The 18,007-nt window shown below is 37.9% G+C and overlaps 1 protein-coding gene across 1 annotated transcript in view; it reads left to right on the plus strand.

The window, feature by feature from the left end:
- LOC104985214 (EGF-like and EMI domain-containing protein 1) overlaps positions 1-18,007 on the plus strand; it is a 662,362-nt gene that overhangs the window by 573,331 nt on the left and 71,024 nt on the right. The window contains exons 8-11 of the mRNA XM_010835278.1: positions 4,949-5,071; positions 7,626-7,811; positions 9,647-9,778; positions 15,199-15,375. Of these exons, the coding sequence (XP_010833580.1) occupies positions 4,949-5,071; positions 7,626-7,811; positions 9,647-9,778; positions 15,199-15,375 (618 nt within the window). The remainder of the gene's footprint in view (positions 1-4,948; positions 5,072-7,625; positions 7,812-9,646; positions 9,779-15,198; positions 15,376-18,007) is intronic.

The raw sequence follows: 18,007 nt of genomic DNA on the forward strand, positions 1-18,007 counted from the left end.
CCTGACCTGCATATAGGTTTCTCAAGAAGCAGATCAGGTGGTCTGGTATTCCCATCTCTTTCAGAATTTTCCACAGTTTATTGTGATCCACACAGTCAAAGGCTTTGGCATAGTCAGTAAAGCAGAAATAGATGTTTTTCTGGAATTCTCTTGCTTTTTCCATGATCCAGCAGATGTTGGCAATTTGATCTCTGGTTCCTCTGCCTTTTCTAAAACCAGCTTGAACATCAGGAAGTTCAACATAATTTTTTCAACATATGATTAAAACATGTCACTGTAGACAATGAGAAGAATAAATTCCACCCCAGCTTGCTCCATAGTGAAATGTTTAATCTAGAACTTCTGAGAAAAAGGAATATCTACCAAAAATTGGGAGAGTGAGCATCTCTAGTTTTCCTACTCCTGCAGGAAATTTCCCTGACATCACTCTATCCCTCTTCCTTAGCCTCCCTTTTGTTAGAAGCAGCTATTTTGCCTCAGACTTTCCTGGTATACTGTTGCATTTTTTAAAAAGCTCTTGAATGGAAGAGCATTTTTTCCTTTATTTACATAACAGACTTCCCAAGGTGAAGTTTCCTACAACCCTTACAGACCTCAGACCTCCGTGTGGCCAGGAATCAGAACATAGTAGTCATTCAGCAATACGTTGGGGCTTCCCAGGTCATACAGTGGTAAGGAATCCCCCTGCCAATGCTGGAGGAGCAGGAGACTCGGGTTTCATCCCTGAGTTAAGAAGATGCCCTGGAAAAGGAAATGTCAATTCACTTCACTATTCTTGCCCAGAAAATTTCGTGGATAGAGGAGCCTGGCAGGCTACAGTCCAAGGGGTCGCAAAGAGTCAGACACAACTGAACTACTGAACACAAACATCAAACTAAATTACTGTGTGCCCTGGGTCTGAGAGCACCTACAAGCCTCGAAAACAATTTGTCATCATTTGAAAATTAGGATACCCTATTTGCATGTTTTCTTTTGTGATATTTTATCACAAAAATATTTCTTAAAAATTATGATATGAGTACTGAAAAAAAAAAAAAACTTTGACCATCTAATGCTACTCAGTGTAGTTCAAAATAAATTGAAGTACCATAAGGGAAGAGGTGAATTCCAAAAGCCTAAGTTGTTGGGATTTTTTTAGTTTGGCACTAATGTGACAGAGTGAACTTTAAGGGATTTTAAAGTATTTGGGTTTCATAAATTTTTAAACCAAAACAATGTCTTTGCTTGTTATTTCTTAATCCAGCATCACCTTCTGCATTTTTCTCAGAGTCTACAGTGGTTAGCTTAATGAAGCCAGTTGCTTGCCTTGCACCTTCTTGTGTAATGAAAAATATGCTTATAGATTTCTACCTTGCTAGCATTTGGATCTCTGGAAAAAATAAAGAACTTCTTTTCTTTTTTCCCTCCTCCCTTCTTCCCTCCCTCCCTTCCTTCCTTCTTATTCTCTCCTTTTCACTGTTCGGTAAGGGAAACTGGAATTTTGTTAAGGCTTTTGTTTGCAGCTTATAATTTGATATCTTTCCTGATTCTTTGAAAAGTACAGTTTGGTAAAGTTCATATTTACAGCCAGCAAAAATCACATCTGCCAGGGTCAAAATATAGAAAAGTACACATTTATGAGATTTCAGCAGTCAAGATGATGACATTATTTTGTTGATGGCTCAAGTTTATTTCATTTTCCAACAATAAATAACACTCATTCCTAAAAACCAAATATTCTCTAGAGTAAAGGCAATGATTTGTTTGGAGTGTGCATATACATAGTCTGCCTACTTGCCTGAGAACAGATTAAAGGCATGAATGCTTTGTAAAAACATTTATGCATGAGAGAAATAATTTTCTCTTTAGCTTATTTTAGAATTTACTTCTTCTTACATGAGAACATACAAATAAATGTAAAGATAAGTCATCTAGTCTGCAAATGGTCAGTCTTGCCCAAATGCAAGCATTTATTAGGGATAAAACCTAGTGATGTGTTAACACAATTTGAAAGACAGCTATACAAAATACAAGTGTCTCACCAGCAATAAGTTCACTAAATTCAACAATTGGTAGTTATCAGAAAAAATATTATTCTACTCTTTGGTGCTTTATTCAGTGACTATGTGTGGGAAACAGATACAGAAGATCAAGTCCTTTCCAGGTTAACTTTTGATGCTTTTCTGAAGTCATAGTTGAAATGTTAAATTGTTTTACTTGCTATAATTGATTCTGTATTTTTGATTAGAGCTAAATTTACAGGTGAATTTCTCTGCCGTGTTGTAATATTTGGTATATTGGCCAATGTAGGAAAAATATGATCATCAGAGAGGCAGAGGAATTAAAAATAAGATCTTACCAAAAAAAAAAAAAAAAAGATCTGAGAAGGAATAAAGAAATTTAAGAAAACATGATATAAGGCTTGAAGGGACAGGGCATTTTAAGAAAGGATGCATTGGATTTCTAATGAGTTCTATACATGAGACAAGAAATAGCCCCAGAGGAATGATAATAGAAGAAGAATCCAAAATGGATCATAAAATGATAGATTGAATAACTCATTTTTCCAATTAATATGATGTGATACTAGATAGAATAAGGAATCATGAGATGTATGTATTTAGAGGCTCTGGTGGTATATGAGAAGACTTTTTAAAAAATCTTGAAATAAGAAACCACCCCCCCCCCAAAAAAGAACTTAAAATATAGTATTTTAACCCCAGTGTTCATTGCAGCAACTATTTACAATAGCTAGGACCTGGAAGCAACCTAGATGCCCATCAACAGATGAATGGATAAGGAAGATGTGGTACATATAACACAATGGAATATTACTCAACTATAAAAAGGGAGTGTATTTGAGTCAGTTCTAATGAGGTGGATGAACCTAGAGCCTATTACACAGAGTGAAGTAAGTTAGAAAGAGAAAGACAAATATTGTATATTAATGCATATATATGGAATCTAGAAAGACGGTATGATGTTCCTACATGCATTACAGCAAAGGAGACACAGAGATAAAGAACAGATTTTTGAACACAGTGGGGGAAGGAGAGGCTGGGAATATTTGAGAGAATAGCATTGAAACATATACATTAATACATTTCCATATGTAAAATAGCCAATGGGAATTCAGTTTATGAATTCCCAGTTTATGAAACAGGGAACCCAAAGCCCATGATCTTTGATAAGCTAGAGGGATAGGGTGGGGAGGGAGGTGGGAGAGGGGTTCAAGAAGGAGGGGACATATGTATACCTAATGCAAATTCAGGTTGACGTATGGCAAAAACCACCCAATATTGTAAAGTAATTATCCTCTAATTAAAAAAATAAAAAAGATTTTAAAAGCAATGTTTTAGATAAAAACTGAAGTTTTAAGTTTTTTGCCTTCTATATCCATGCTATGTAATCCAAAAGACAAGGAAGTTTTAATGTAAGAAAGGGAAAAAAATATCAGCTAGAATTTTATGAGTAGCACTGCTTGTGACATTTTGCAGGAAAAAGAATATTTTGTGTCCAAATGACCTTCATTTAGATATTTTATGGTGACCCCTAACGACGGTTAATTGATTGCATTTTCTTTCCTTTCTCTTGTCTGCCTGTTCTTACATTGGTTCCCTTTCCAAGGTTAATTGAGACACTGATCTTTTATATATTGGCTGTTCACGTAGTTATGGAGCAAAGGGATTTTTGTAAGCTCAGCACTGACAGGCCACCCAACTTAACAGCTCAACAAAGCGGGTAGAATTGAAGGCCTATAGCCAAAAACCCTGACCACACAATTTCCAGATGTCTAGCTAGCAGTGGGCGATGAGTCTGTTCTACCCCTTAGCCAAATATATTACAAATGATTATCTCAAAACTTAGAATAAATAGATTACCCTTTGCTGAAAGGTTTCAGTTTGATCTATTCTGATTAATTTTTATTTTCCCTAGGGCAAATAAAGGAAGATACATTACAGATTGTAGAATTCTAGAATGACAGTGCCGAAGGAGACTTAAAGATCATAATTTAGAAAACTGTCTCTCTGATAGGACATTCCAGGGTAATGCTAAGTCACTTCAGTCGTGTCCGACTCTGTGCGACCCCATAGACGGCAGCCCACCAGGCTCCCCCGTCCCTGGGATTCTCCAGGCAAGAACGCTGGAGTGGGTTGCCATTTCCTTCTCCAATGCATGAAGTGAAAAGTGAAAGTGAAGGCACTCAGTCGTGTCCGACTCTTTGCAACCCCTCGGATTGCAGCCCACCAGGCTCCTCCGCCCGTGGGATTTTCCAGGCAAGAGTACTGGAGTGGGGTCCCATTGCCTTCTCCATCCAGGGTAATAGTGTCACCAATTATAGTAAAAACTCATCCCCATCAATGTAGCATCAAAAAGTTCAAGCAAATGCCCTGAAATATTCTGTAATTTAATACATAATGTTTAAGATGCTTGTCTGTGCTGTCTCTGAATTGCCTTTAACCACCTGTCTTCCCAGTCCTGTGAATTCTTTTCCTTGGGAGCATTCTTTCATCCAAAGCTCTTAGAACACACACATAGGGGCCTAAGACTGCCTCCTTTTTGTAGCTGTTAAATGTTCACTCAATGGAATATTTTAGCTCTGCTTCTCAAGCTGTTTTTTTTCTTTTTTTAAATTGTTGTTTTTCAGGTTCTCTGTTTATTCAGCCAGATTGCTGTTTAAACGGGAAAAATAGCAGAGAGCTCTTTCCCTGTGCTTATAAATGAATTTGGAGATTATTTACATGCTTTTCAAATAAATACTAGGCATAGGAGAAGCATGTCAGAAACATTAACCCAAATGCAAGCCTCATTCGTGTTATCGTTTATTCAGTGTCTGTACTCCGTAGCCTGAGAAATAGAAAATAATTAGTAAAATGGTTTTAATTTAGAAGTGGGGCTTATCAGCATCTCTATAGGTGAATTAAATTCATATCTCTTAAATAACAAAAATGTCTTTTCTCCCCTTTAGACCTTGATGAGTGTGACAGTGGAGACGCCTGCTGTGCCCAGTTCTGCATCAACTATTCAGGAGGCTATGAATGCAGTTGTCAGGAAGGCTTTCAGATCAGTTCTGATGGTTGTGGATGTGATGGTAAATTCCTGAGCTCTAACATGAAATCCCTGCTGTGACGGGGCAATCAACGGAGGAGGAATATCTGAGGCAGAGAGTTAGGGTGAGAAAGAGAAGGTTTTCACCTTAAAGAAACTTGGATCTCTCTGTGGTCCAGCCACTTACTATTGTATGAACGTGGGTGACACTCAGTGCGCTGAGCCTCAAATCCTCATCAGTAAAGTGAAGACAATTATGGGATTACTGGATAAATTAAGAAATGTAATCAATGTAAAGGGCCTGCTACTGTGATTGACATCAAGAAATCACTCAACTAAAAGTAGCTATTAGTATTATTATTATATTCATTGGTCCATAATCCCTTGTACCTAACTTAATACACATAGGCAAGTGAGAGATTCCAGCAAGCCATAGCATAATGCTACAGGAGTCACTTAAGGTAATCATGACAGGAAACCGAGTTGATTATTGAAAGTTATTTTAATTAGACAGCAGCAGCAAAAGGATTGCCGTTTCTTGAGCCATAGTATCAGATTCCTTTATATATCTGATGTTAATCTAGCTAATGCAAGCTTCAAGATGAGTCATTCTATAATTTTCTAACTGATTTGTTGCTTACCCTTTAGAGGATTTCTAGCTGACATATATTTTTATAATATCGTGAAAGCGAAAGTGTTAGTCACTCAGTCCTACCTGACTCTTTGCAACCCCATGTATGTAGCGCACCAGGCTCCTCTGTCCATGGAATTTTCCAGGCAGGAATACTGGAGTAGGTTGCCACTCCCTTCTCCAGGGAATCTTCGTGACCCTGGCACTGAACCCAAGTCTCCAGCATTGCAGGCAAATTTTTTACTGTCTGAACCACCATGGAGGCCCCTATCATAGAGGAGTTTTAGCTTAGTAAATTCACATTTTTGTGAAGGGCTCATATAAGTCATTGCTAAAAATTACTTTACCAAGTTTACCCTAAATATATAATCTTTAAATTTTTATTTGTGGTCATTATTACCATTGTTTTGAACCATATTTTTCTTGAAATCAAAGATGAGAATATTGTTATCTATTTCAATAACATTCAAATTACATAAGAAGACTTTAATGCCTCAGAGGAAATAGTGTTCCTTGGATTAAAGAAGCAAATTCTTAAATTCTGTTAAGGATGCTAGGTGTGTTTCTTCACTTAGATGCCAAACTCCCCAGCCTTGCAGTGTCGATAACAACAAAGAACATACAACTATGGTATCTATATGTTCTAAATACAGTAGAACATATTACTACTTACACCTCCCATCCAATTAACAGGGCCAAAAAAAAATTGAATTTCATGTACCATCTGCTATTAAACAGAGTGAGCCAAGAGATGATTATATGGCGAGAATATACATACTTGGGTACACACATCCAAATGGAAAAGGTATCCACAATCTGAGGCCAGCCTAGAAACTCAGTTTTGTAAATGACCTTTTAGAATCATGAACACACTGACCAAAGCCTGGGCTCGGATGTGAATTTAACACCAGTAAGTGGTATGAGATCAAAACCTAGGATTCTTCCATCTCTAAAATGCTCCACAAATCATGTACAAAATTATGCATTGAATAAATGCTTTGCCATAGATGTTGAATAATTCAAGAGTGAATGAACATTCTGCTAAATGATACACAGCCTGAGACTATGTACGTTTTAAATTCTTCATCAAAATCTTATGAACGAGATCTCAGAAAGACATTGTCTATGCATATAGATAAATGATGGTAAACTTGGAAATGAGTAAAAGGAAAATAATTGGCAGGATATTCTTGAGGAAGAATTTGGGGTCGGGGAGATCCCCTGGAGTAGGAAATGGCAACCCACTCCAGTATTCTTGCCTGGGAAATCCCACAGACAGAGGAGCCTGGAGGGCTACAGCTCATGAGGTCACAAAGAGTCAGACACATCTGAGCACACAGCACACACAGACACACACACTTTCTGTATAGCAATACATTATTATTAGTTAATAAAGGTGACAAATATGCCCATGAGTTCATAATGTCTATTTTATCTCAACACTGAAGAGCAGATATTGTTTCAATTTTCCTAGATGTGGATGAGTGTCTGGATGTCAGTATCATCTGTGACCAACTGTGTATCAATTCTGTTGGAACCTATGAGTGTTCTTGTGAGGAAGGCTACAGAATTGGAAGTGATGGGAAAACTTGCATCTGTAAGTCTCTGTGAAGAATCCTATCAAATCTCTTCGAAATGACTTCAGCCCTTGTCTTGTTCTTCAGGAGTGCAGAGACCATATATTCTTTAACTCAACCTGTCCTCCCCTTTCTCGCTTCACAGACTAAGATCTTTTCTTTTCCCCTTTTGTTCTCCCCGTGGCAGTTTCCACTCTGTGCTTGCTGTGTCTCACCTTCATTTACAATAGACTGTTTGAAATGGTCTTCTCAAAGACTTTTACCTTTCAGCTGCCCCCTGCCTTGGCTATCTAGTTCAAACTCTTCTCATTTCTCTCATCAACCCTTGCTCAGTTTTTCCTTCTTTTAACCAGCATGTGGAATCCAGGCATTTCTCTGTGTGGTCTTAGCTTTAGATGATGAACTAGAGGAAGAAGAAGAATTAGACATTGTCAAGTTTCCGGCTCTCCTATTCAAGAGCCCACCTCAACTGCTTCATTATGTGGCCACCTCTCTGCCTCTCTCCCATGAAGATGAAGACCATGAGGAACAGGGACACGATATTCCAGGAGAACTGACTGATTTGCACAATGTTGGTGGGTAAATGAACATGTTTCATTATAATCACCTCTTCCCTCTATTTTTAGATAATTCACAGAATTTCTTTTATAGACAATTTTGTTATCAATATTTAATGCCAAATAAAAGCGTTTTAACGTGATATTGACAAGAGACATGGGACCAAAATTACTTCTTCACAGCTCCCTATCAAATTCATCATCTGTTATCCATCTTCCTTTTGCCAATAAAGGGTTGCTATGTATGTATGCATTGACAAGGGGGTGCAGGGTGATGGAAATTTGATACAGTGAAATGGAGTTGAAAAATATATTTGAATTAGCATCGTGGAGACAAGAATTGGGGTCTTTTAGTTCTAACAGTTTAAACTCAACTAGAAGTCATTTTTGTATAGTTAAAAATTACTTTAAATAGCCTGAAAATCTAGATCCTTTTTAAATTTTAAAATGCAGAGAACCAATGGTTCAATATGCTCAAATGGACCAAGAAAAAATATCTTTACAAATGTGCACAGTTTTTCTTATATATCCACTCAACAGAACTCAAGCATCAAATCACTTCTGATCAAAATAAATTAGCATAACTTCTTTCAAAAGTAACAGTTTGCAGCCAGTCTGCTGCTGCTTTTTCTTTTCTTTGTAAGACAGAGCTGCTCTTTTTGTTCTTCCTGTATTCCTCGTATTTTAAGAGCATCAAACTTAATGATTGCCTCAGAATGCTATCAGTAAAATGAAGATTTGTCTATATGTGATGGTCAAACATAACATCAGTAATTGCATCTACATAAAGATAGAAATTCTTTAATGTTTCTTAATCAAGCTTCTGATACTTTGGCTACTCAAAGTCACAACTGAAATAGTTCAAGGCTATCCGGGCAGTTAGGACTTGAAGGGCCAAGGTCTAGAGGGAAGAGACATTCAGACAAGTAAGATGGACAGTCTGTGCTACATTTCTCCTTGAGCCATCTGCTAATGGATGGGCAGTGCTGACAGAGAAGCCGGGAAATCTATAGATAGCTGCTGAGAGGGTGAGGAGCTTAGCACAGTTACCAGCAGTTTTGTGGTGTTAGGAGGTAGACTGAAATTCAGAATCTGCCAAGGTGGAGAAGCCTCGCTAAACATGACAGGCTTTCAACTGGGGCATCTGAAAGACCCCATCATGAAATGGGCAAAACTTAAAAAGTAGTGAACCCACACATGGCTGAGTTTCATAAACATTATATTGAATGAAAGAAGCTTGATACCAAAGAGTACATACTTTACGATTCTATTCATATAAAGTTCAAAAATAACGGTAAATATTCCATGGCAGTATAAATCAGAATGGTGCTTAATTTGTAAGGCTAATGATTAAGAGTCATCAAATCACCTTTGATTTTTTGTGATGCTGGTAATAATCTTTATCTTCATCTGGGGGCTTTTACATGAGGTTGTTGACAATGTGGGGAAAAATTCTGAAGGGTACATTTGAGTTTTGTGCGTTTCTTTACCTGTATATTAAATCTCAGTAAAAAGGCTTACTTGGGGGAAAAAAAAGTATAAAAAAGCCTAGAAGAAACACACACACACAAACTAAAGTGCTGGGAACATTATTTCTGTGTTCAGAAATCAATGGTAATTTCTTTTCTTTTCTTTTCTTTTTTTACTTTCTTAAAGATCCTAAATATTTTTTAGGGATTACATTCCAAGCTCTGTTTTAAAAGGTATCTCTTTGCCATTATCTTCTTCTGGACTCTTTAGAAAACGTGCTCAAGGAGCATGTTTATTTGTTGGGGGAAGTAAAGGGTTTCATCTTCATTTTCAGTGATGTAGGTAGTACATGTAGGGTTCACTAAAACTGTATCGCATTCCAGTTTGTTTAGATAACACCTTCGGACACGAATGCAGTTTGAGCTGTGAGGACTGCATGAATGGAGGCCGATGCCAGGAAGGAAAGAGTGGGTGTTCTTGTCCCGATGGCTGGGGAGGCATTCTTTGTAATGAAAGTAAGTAATACTTTGGAGCATGGGTGGGGGGTGATGAATTCTCCTTTTACTGCTGGTGAACTACTGGTGATGAGTTCTTTCCATGTGTTCTCCCCAAAATGTTTTAACAAGATTAACGGTTGATAGGGATGGGAAACCAATTTATTTGTTGTGCACAAAGAATGTCTGTGAAGCACTGAGGTTTCAAACTGAACATGTGATTAAAATGGGAAATTTTGTGTTCCCTGGGAAACTTGATGTGCTGTCTCTTGTTTATCCATTGAACATGAAAGTTAATAAAGGATCCTAATATCCTCGGCCTATAAAAATCCCTCCATTTAAATAAATCATTAGGCACTGGCAAGCTACTCCCTGTGAAGAAAAAAAAGTAAAATGATTTGTGTTATGAAGTATAATTAATGGAACTGCTTAACTGTTGCCTTTTTTTGTTTGTGTTTTCTTATCTTTTTCTTTAAAACTTATATAAGTAGAGGCAATGATAATTTTAAGATTTTTATATAAGCCTCTCATGAGAAAATGTCAATGATTTGTACAATAATACCTCCAATAAATGTTTTCCTTTATATTTTAAATGAAGGTATATTTGCAGGTACTAAAACTGCCAAGTAATAAAACTCAAATATATTGACTACCTTTATTTCCTTTTTCTTTTTAAATTTCTCTTATAAATTTTTTAATAAAAGAGTTTTGTTTGTGAATGGCTTGGAAGATGGTGTGAACAGATTTTTCTTTTGAAGCCCCTGAATATGGGAAGAAAGAGCACAAATATTGTTTCTATTATGAAATATAAAAGAAGCAAAACCTGGATTATAACATACTGAAGTGGTTTCAGTTAGACTGCTGAGGGCTTTCCTCAAGCATCACTCTGATCTTGTCTCCCTGCTGCCCAAACAGCTTCAGAAGTGTCCCATTTCCTGATACATAAAGCTTACGCTTCTAATCTAGTCACTGACAACCATCTATTATCAGGCCCTCATAAATCCTTCTCTCTTTTTATCCACAGCTCTGACCAGCTTATTATTTCCAGCAAACTAAACTACTCACTACTTAATTCTTTGTACTTTTCAGCTTTGTGCCTTTTGCTAAACTGCCATCTTTGTCTATTGCCATTTATGGCATGAAGCTTTATCTGATGGCCCTAGTCTAACAGTCATTTATATTTCCAGTGGATTTAAAGCTTCTCTCTCTCCTTCTCTTTGTCTATCTGTCTGTCTGTCTCCATCAGATTCAAGTTAGCTATGCTCCTGTTCTATTTCCCTTGCTAGTCTGGGAGCTTATTTACGTGTTTCCAAATTGGAGGCTCCAGTGCATGAATGAGTGAAGCTTTGTATTGAGACATCCAGCTATGTTGATAGGCCACTTGATATAGTCAACTATATAAAATGGATCAAATTAATTTTGGGCTTCCCAGGTGGCTCAGGGGTGAAGAATCTGCCTGCCACTTTAGGAGACACGGATTTGATCCCTGAGTTGGGAAGATCCCCTAGAGAAAGGAATGGCAACCCACTCCAATATTCTTGCCTGGGAAATCCCATGGACAGAGACTGGCAGGCTACATACAGTTTATAAGATTGAAAAGAGTTGGATACCACTGAGGGACTAAGCACAAACACAAATCAATCTTGTTGCATGACTATTAGGAAGTAAATGTTTATATCCTTTATTGTAAATTTTGTTGGTAAATATGTGTCTTCCACACCCTTGATCCATAACATGTTAGCATGAGAAATAAAAGTAGAAATCTATTGCAAATCCATGAGAATAAAATATGTCTGACACAAAATTAATATGCAAATGTTGAAAATGAACTTCCTGATAAAATGAAAATAACACAACCCCTTCTTTGGCTTTGGAAAAACTTAAGATTCTTTAAGTGTTCACATGGTCCTATAAAGGGCAGTCTGGCCCTGAAAGCAGAAATTTATATCTTCTTTGCATTTCGTCTCTGTCTCTTTCAATTTTTTTTCCTATAAAAATTAAAACAGAGCAATCCAAACTGGAAGAAAAAAGTATGATCACTAAATCTTTTTAACAAAAAGGGAGAGTGAGGATATTTTCTTAAAAATCCCTATAAACTGTAAAAATGGAAATGACCAATCATTCATCACTAGTATTTCTAAGAGTACCAGCTCTTCTTATGCAGCAAGAAACATAAAAAAAAATTCTTCAGGGATCTGGAAAGTTAGTTTTCCCATTGGTTAGATCTTATAACCCAGTATCTTTATTGGTCTATAATGAAAACATCTACTTGGATATTTTAGGAATTTCAGCAAGTAGTTACAAAGGAAACAGCTAAAAAATTACTACATATTAATTTTAACAGCACACTTTAGGACTCCATTTCTTTTAAAGAGATTTCATATTGACTGTCTCATTTGTTATTAAAGAGGGATCTTTCCAGTAGAAAGAGAAGACTAAAGTATTTTCATATGACAAATGAATGGGCTATGTATTATATGGGAGGGAAGATTCATATCTTTTTCCAAATCATCCAGCTATGGTTTGGGACATGTTTGGTTTCAAATTTTCTTCTCTAGATAAATGCTCTGTTTGATGTTAATGAAGTATTTAGCAAATCCATGATCCCCTGGATTAGGAAAGGGCAACCCACTCCAGTATTCTTGCCTGAAAAATTCCATGGAGAGAGGAGCCTAGCTCTGGGGTCGCAAAGAGTTAGACATGACTGAGAACTCACATACATGCACATACTCTGTGATACCGTATTCTTTTTGTGGGAGAGTAGTAGGTGATCTCCAGTACTCTTGCCTGAAAAATCCCATGGACGGAGGAGCCTGGTGGGCTACAGTCCATGGGGTCGCTAAGAGTCGGGCACGACTGAGCGACTTCACTTTCGCTTTTCACTTTCACGCATTGGAGAAGGAAATGGCAACCCACTCCAGTGTTCTTGCCTGGAGAACCCCAGGGACAGAGGAGCCTAGTGGGCTGCCATCTATGGGGTTGCACAGAGTTGGACACACCTGAAGCGACTTAGCAGCATATATATATTATATATATATATAATATATATATATTTAAAATGTGTAGTCTATAGTTGCTATAAAAATTCAAAGAGTTACTACATGTAAATTAGTAATGCAGGTCTCAACCATGTTTGTTGCCAGTGTACTTCTTTATTGCTCCCTTTTTTCCCTTTCCTGTTCCTTTCCTTGTCATAGTAACCACAGGCTTGAAAAGCAAAGAAAAAAGTGAATTAGAAATCATGTTTCCATATTAGCATCTAGAATGGTGTAGAGGGGGTAGATAGAAGAGGTAATAAAAATGTAGTTTTTAGTATTTAGCCAATGATGATAAAATGTCAATTTAAATGGCTACTGAAATGATCTCAACAGCTGTATTTACTCAAGCTTAAAATCATAGACATTTTCCACACTGTATTTATTTTTAATGGAATACTAAGCACTTCCCCCCAAAACAGCAAACCAAAGAAAACAATTGCTTGTCTTTGTCAGTCTTTGACAGTGCAGAATACCTTGGAATCCTCAAGATAGCTACATTCATTTCTGGTTAAAAACACATGGCTCTTTGTTCCTACATTTTCTTCCTATTTTTCAAAGTGGAAGGTGCAGTTTGTTTCTCACTAGGGTTAGTGACATCTGTACAACAAAAATGTTTATGTAGTTCCAAAAATGTGAGGGTAAAAGTTTAAGGAGCAAGGTAAATTTTGCATGTAAACCTTGTTAGCAGTTCTTTAGTCAGCATCATTTTAACTACCTGTACCAGTAATTCCCCCAGGAATGATGAACAGGCCAGAGACTCTTCCTGGGTCTGCAAGTTACAGAGACTTTAATTACTGAGAATCAATTCTAATAGGCAATCGTTTTTCTCTCTCTATTTGTGTCACAATGAATGTGTTACACTGCATGTTCACCTTCACTGTTTTCTTCATAGCTCGTTTCCCAGAGACCAGTGTGAGACAGTATGATGACATCTGTGACTGTCAGAATGGAGGCACCTGTGACCCTCTGACTGGGCGATGCAAGTGCCCCCCAGGGGTTCATGGGAAAACCTGTGGAGACGGTAGGAATGTCTGGTCTTGTGAGACAACTCTTTAAGTTCTTGAGGTTTCTAATAAGAAATAGAATAAAAGCTGAGTCTGTATTTTTCAAGGTGGGCTTTTCTGAAGATATAAAGGGCTGTGTATGTATATATACATACATACATACACACAAGCACACAATTGCTTTGACTGATAAATACGTAAGAGAACAAAATAAGTGGTACTTAAATCTCCAGCTGTGATCCAGGCAGGATGAATCCCGATACAGATAAAACCTTTCTCATCCACTGAGCAAAATGTTGAGTTTGTGTGTACAGGTTTGCACACAGGGGCTTGGGTGAATTGATTTGCTCTGCATACTAAAAGAAAGAAGAAAACGAAGCTCTTTGGACAAATCAGGGAGGATGTGAGATAAAAACCAGAAAAGGAAAGGAGAGGAGAGAGAGAGGAGAAATGATGCATGAAAAACTTACGAAATACCCATCCAATGAGTGCTGTGTGTGGATTTTTCATAGAAACCAATCAAGAGACCACATTTTCTACATGGGCTGATAAAACACAAAAAAAGAAACTGCTTGTACAATCCCAGGAGCTGAAGGCAGAGAGTCATGAAGATGTAAGTCTTCAGGGATTGCCAGAAATCATGGAGAGTTTATTAGATTCTCACAGATTGTAGAACTGGGGAGAGAGAAAACCCAAGTTTAGTTTGCTCTCTGAGAGGTGCAGGAAGGCTCATGCTCACACCCTAGTTATTCATCCCCCAATTTTTATTCATTTATTCAAAATATATGTATTAAGTGTTGCAAGACACTGTGCCAGGCTTTATGATGTGTTGAGAAAACAAAAATGAAACAGACCCCGGTCCTTCGTCATGGAACTCACAGTCTTGTTCAAAGCAGACACAGGTTACACATGTTGGTAGGTACTTCAAGTTAACTCTTAATGTGTGCTTGGGGGTTGAACCATGAGGGCCATGCAGACTGTGTGAGCCAGGGAATGACTTGTAGAGAAGTGACCCTTAAGCAGAAGTGTGCATAATGAGGAAACATGAAGCAAGGCAAGAGAGAAGGAAGAGCACAGCAGATTCAGGGAGCCATGTGTGACCTGACTCTGAAGTGAGAAAGAATGAGGTGATTTAGGGGTGCCTGAGAGGGATCTGCTGATAGAGCCAAAGTCAGGGAGATACTAGCGCAACATAAGGTCAGCCAGCACAGGGGCTCATTTCTTGTTACACTTGGAGTTTTTAACCTGACAGCAATGACAAGTCATTGCAGAATTTGGGGCAAATGATGTAAAATCATAGGGGTAGTTTTTAAAAAATCTCTAGTCTCTTGATTAATCAGATTAGAAACATTTTACCTTTTGCAGTCTCCTTATCTTACATAACAATAGCTCTAGTGAGGTTTGCATGTGGGCAAATATTCACTTTGTTTGTCTTTCTACCCTCCAGGATGCCCAAAAGGATTCTTTGGGAAGAATTGCAAAAGGAAATGTAACTGTGCCAACAATGGCCATTGCCACAGTGTATATGGAGCCTGTTTGTGTGAGCCAGGGCGCTATGGGAGGTTTTGTCATTTGAGTAAGTCTAAGGCACTAAATTTTCTCTGTGTGTGAAGCCAGAAAGCTCAGAAAATTACTGAAAATATTTAGTGTCAACTTAAAGAAACATCCAACATCAGAGTTTTGAGCTTAAGTTTTAATCAAGGTCTTGCTGAAGACTAGAGCCCAGAAGACAGCCACTCAGTTAGTTCTGAGGAAACTGCTCCAAGGAGGTAAGGGAGCAGCCAATTTATTTATATATATTTGTATCCTTCCTTGGGCTTGCCAGGTGGCTCGGTGCGTAAAGAATCTACCATCAGTGCAGGAGATGCAGGAGACACGAGTTCCATCCCCGAGTTGGGAAGGTCCCCTGGAGGAGGGCATGGCAATCCACTCCAGTGTTCTTGCCTGGAGAATCCCATGGACAAAGGAACCTGGTGGACTACAGTCCATTGGGTCACAAAGAATCTGACATGATAAGCGCTGAGTGAACATGCACACACTACCTGCCCATACTCATCTCATCTAATTTTAGGGTTGACTTAATTGGCACCACACCTGTTGTGTGATATTTTACATTATTATTCATTTATGTAAAGTAAAATGCCTTATATATTATTAAAGAGGAAGTGCAATAATATGAAATACCCTGACATTTTTAGTGTTATCACCAAGTTATGTAAATCCATCTCTCTGTAAATATTTTAAGGTAATTAAAAAAAAATAAGACTCTACTAAAAAATGTATATTGTTGCTCAGTTGCTAAGTCATGTCTGACTGTATATATACATATACATATATATATATATATATAAAACACATTTTGATAAAAGAATCTGGCTCTTTGAAATTCTTCCTGAGATATGCATCTACCCATCTAAGGGCGTGTTTATCCAAAGCACAGAGTGCCTCATCCTGTTTTTCATCCTGAATTTCTCAGAGTTTACTGTTCATAAGCAACTTCAATGGGTTAGGACTTACCACTTGTGGAACAAAATGGTGAGCAGCACATCTCTTCTTTTTTTACATTAGACAAAGGAAGAAAGTAAAAAGCATAGCGTATTTTATACAATCATATTATATACATATCACAATTTTTGTTTTAGTCTTTATTTAGCCTCCTTACATTATAGAATCTGTATTTTGATGAGTGAAAAAAAATATTCTGAAGTCTTTTTCCTAGTTAGTGTTTACCTTAATATTGAGAGGGAGATGTTAATAGTTCATTTAAGTGGACATTCCACATTTTATGAAAATTAAACATCAAAAGTCCAATACACTGAGTTCTAGTGCAAAAAAAAAAAATCCCTAAAATGTCTAAATCATGCTATTCATTTTGCATTTGTGACCAGCAATCACATACTGTCAAAGATGGAAGAAAACACCATCACCAATACGTGTTTCAGCTTATCAGTAACTTCTAAGCTATCTCCTACTGGGACAGCTCTGGGTGCCCACCTTCACATCCCACCTTGAAACTGTGCAAGTCCCTGTGAACCTGAAACAGTCTGCACCTCACCCGTCCACCTATTCCATAGTCCCACCTTTGAAAATCCTTCCTGAGTGAACCTCAGTAATACTGTGACCTATTTAAAATATCAGAGACCTTTTAGAGTCTTACATTGTATTTTTAGTTGAATGTCCATGGACCTTATCTATTTTAGAAAAGGCATGCCCCTTAAAAACAGAATAAGCAGTGAATTCTCCAATAAGAGAGCCAGTGAAGGCTTCATAGAAAAACAAGCCTGGGTCTGAAGCTCCAATACTTTGGCCACCCAATGGGAAGAGCCGACTCATTGGAAAAGACCATGATGCTGGGAAAGATTGAGAGCAGGAGGAGAAGAGGGCAGCAGAGGATGAGATGGTTAAATAGCATCACTGACTCAATGGATATGAATTTGAGCAAACTCTGGGAGATAGTGGGGGACAGAGGAGCCTGGTATGCTACAGTCCATGAGGTCACAAGAGTCGGACATGATAGCAGTGAACAGCAACAACATGAGAAAAGGTATGGACGAGGAACAGAGAACAGGAGAGAAGACATGGGTAAATGAGAACAATGCAGGTGCTGACGATGTATCACAAAGCACTGGATTCCTCCTGGAACAAACCTAGAAAAAAGATAGCATCATTTCTGTTATTGTTCCAAGGTTAGAGGATACATCACATTTTAAAGTAATAATTCTTACATTTTTCATAAGCTAATATCAGATATTTTGGTGAAAAACATTCAAATCATAACTCATCTGCTCAAAAATTTAAAAAGCAGATGGTGGTGGTGGCAATGGTGGTTAGCAATTGGAATGTGATCCTCTTTAGAAAAAAACGTACACATTCCAGGTCTTCAGGACTCATTGCTCAGACTTGAGGCTTCATTTATTAATGCCATTTGCTTGGCCCTAAGAGGCTTGAATTTGCAGCCCTATATTAGTTTTCTAGTCCTGTTACAGTGAAGTACCACAAATTAAGTGGTTTAAACAACAAAAATTAATTGCCTCATAGTTCTGGAGGCTGGAAGTCTGGGATCAAGGCGCTGGCAGGCCACATTCCTCTGCAGGCACCAGGGGAGGAACAGCACCAGGCTGCTCTCCCCTAGCTTCCTGTACTTCCCTAACTTGTGACAGCAGAACTCCAGTATTCGCATGGCATTTTCTCCTCTTGTCCAAATTTCT

Source organism: Bison bison, unplaced genomic scaffold (assembly GCF_000754665.1).
Source record: "Bison bison bison isolate TAMUID 2011002044 unplaced genomic scaffold, Bison_UMD1.0 scf7180017864040, whole genome shotgun sequence".
In the NCBI taxonomy this organism is placed as follows: Eukaryota; Metazoa; Chordata; class Mammalia; order Artiodactyla; family Bovidae; genus Bison; species Bison bison.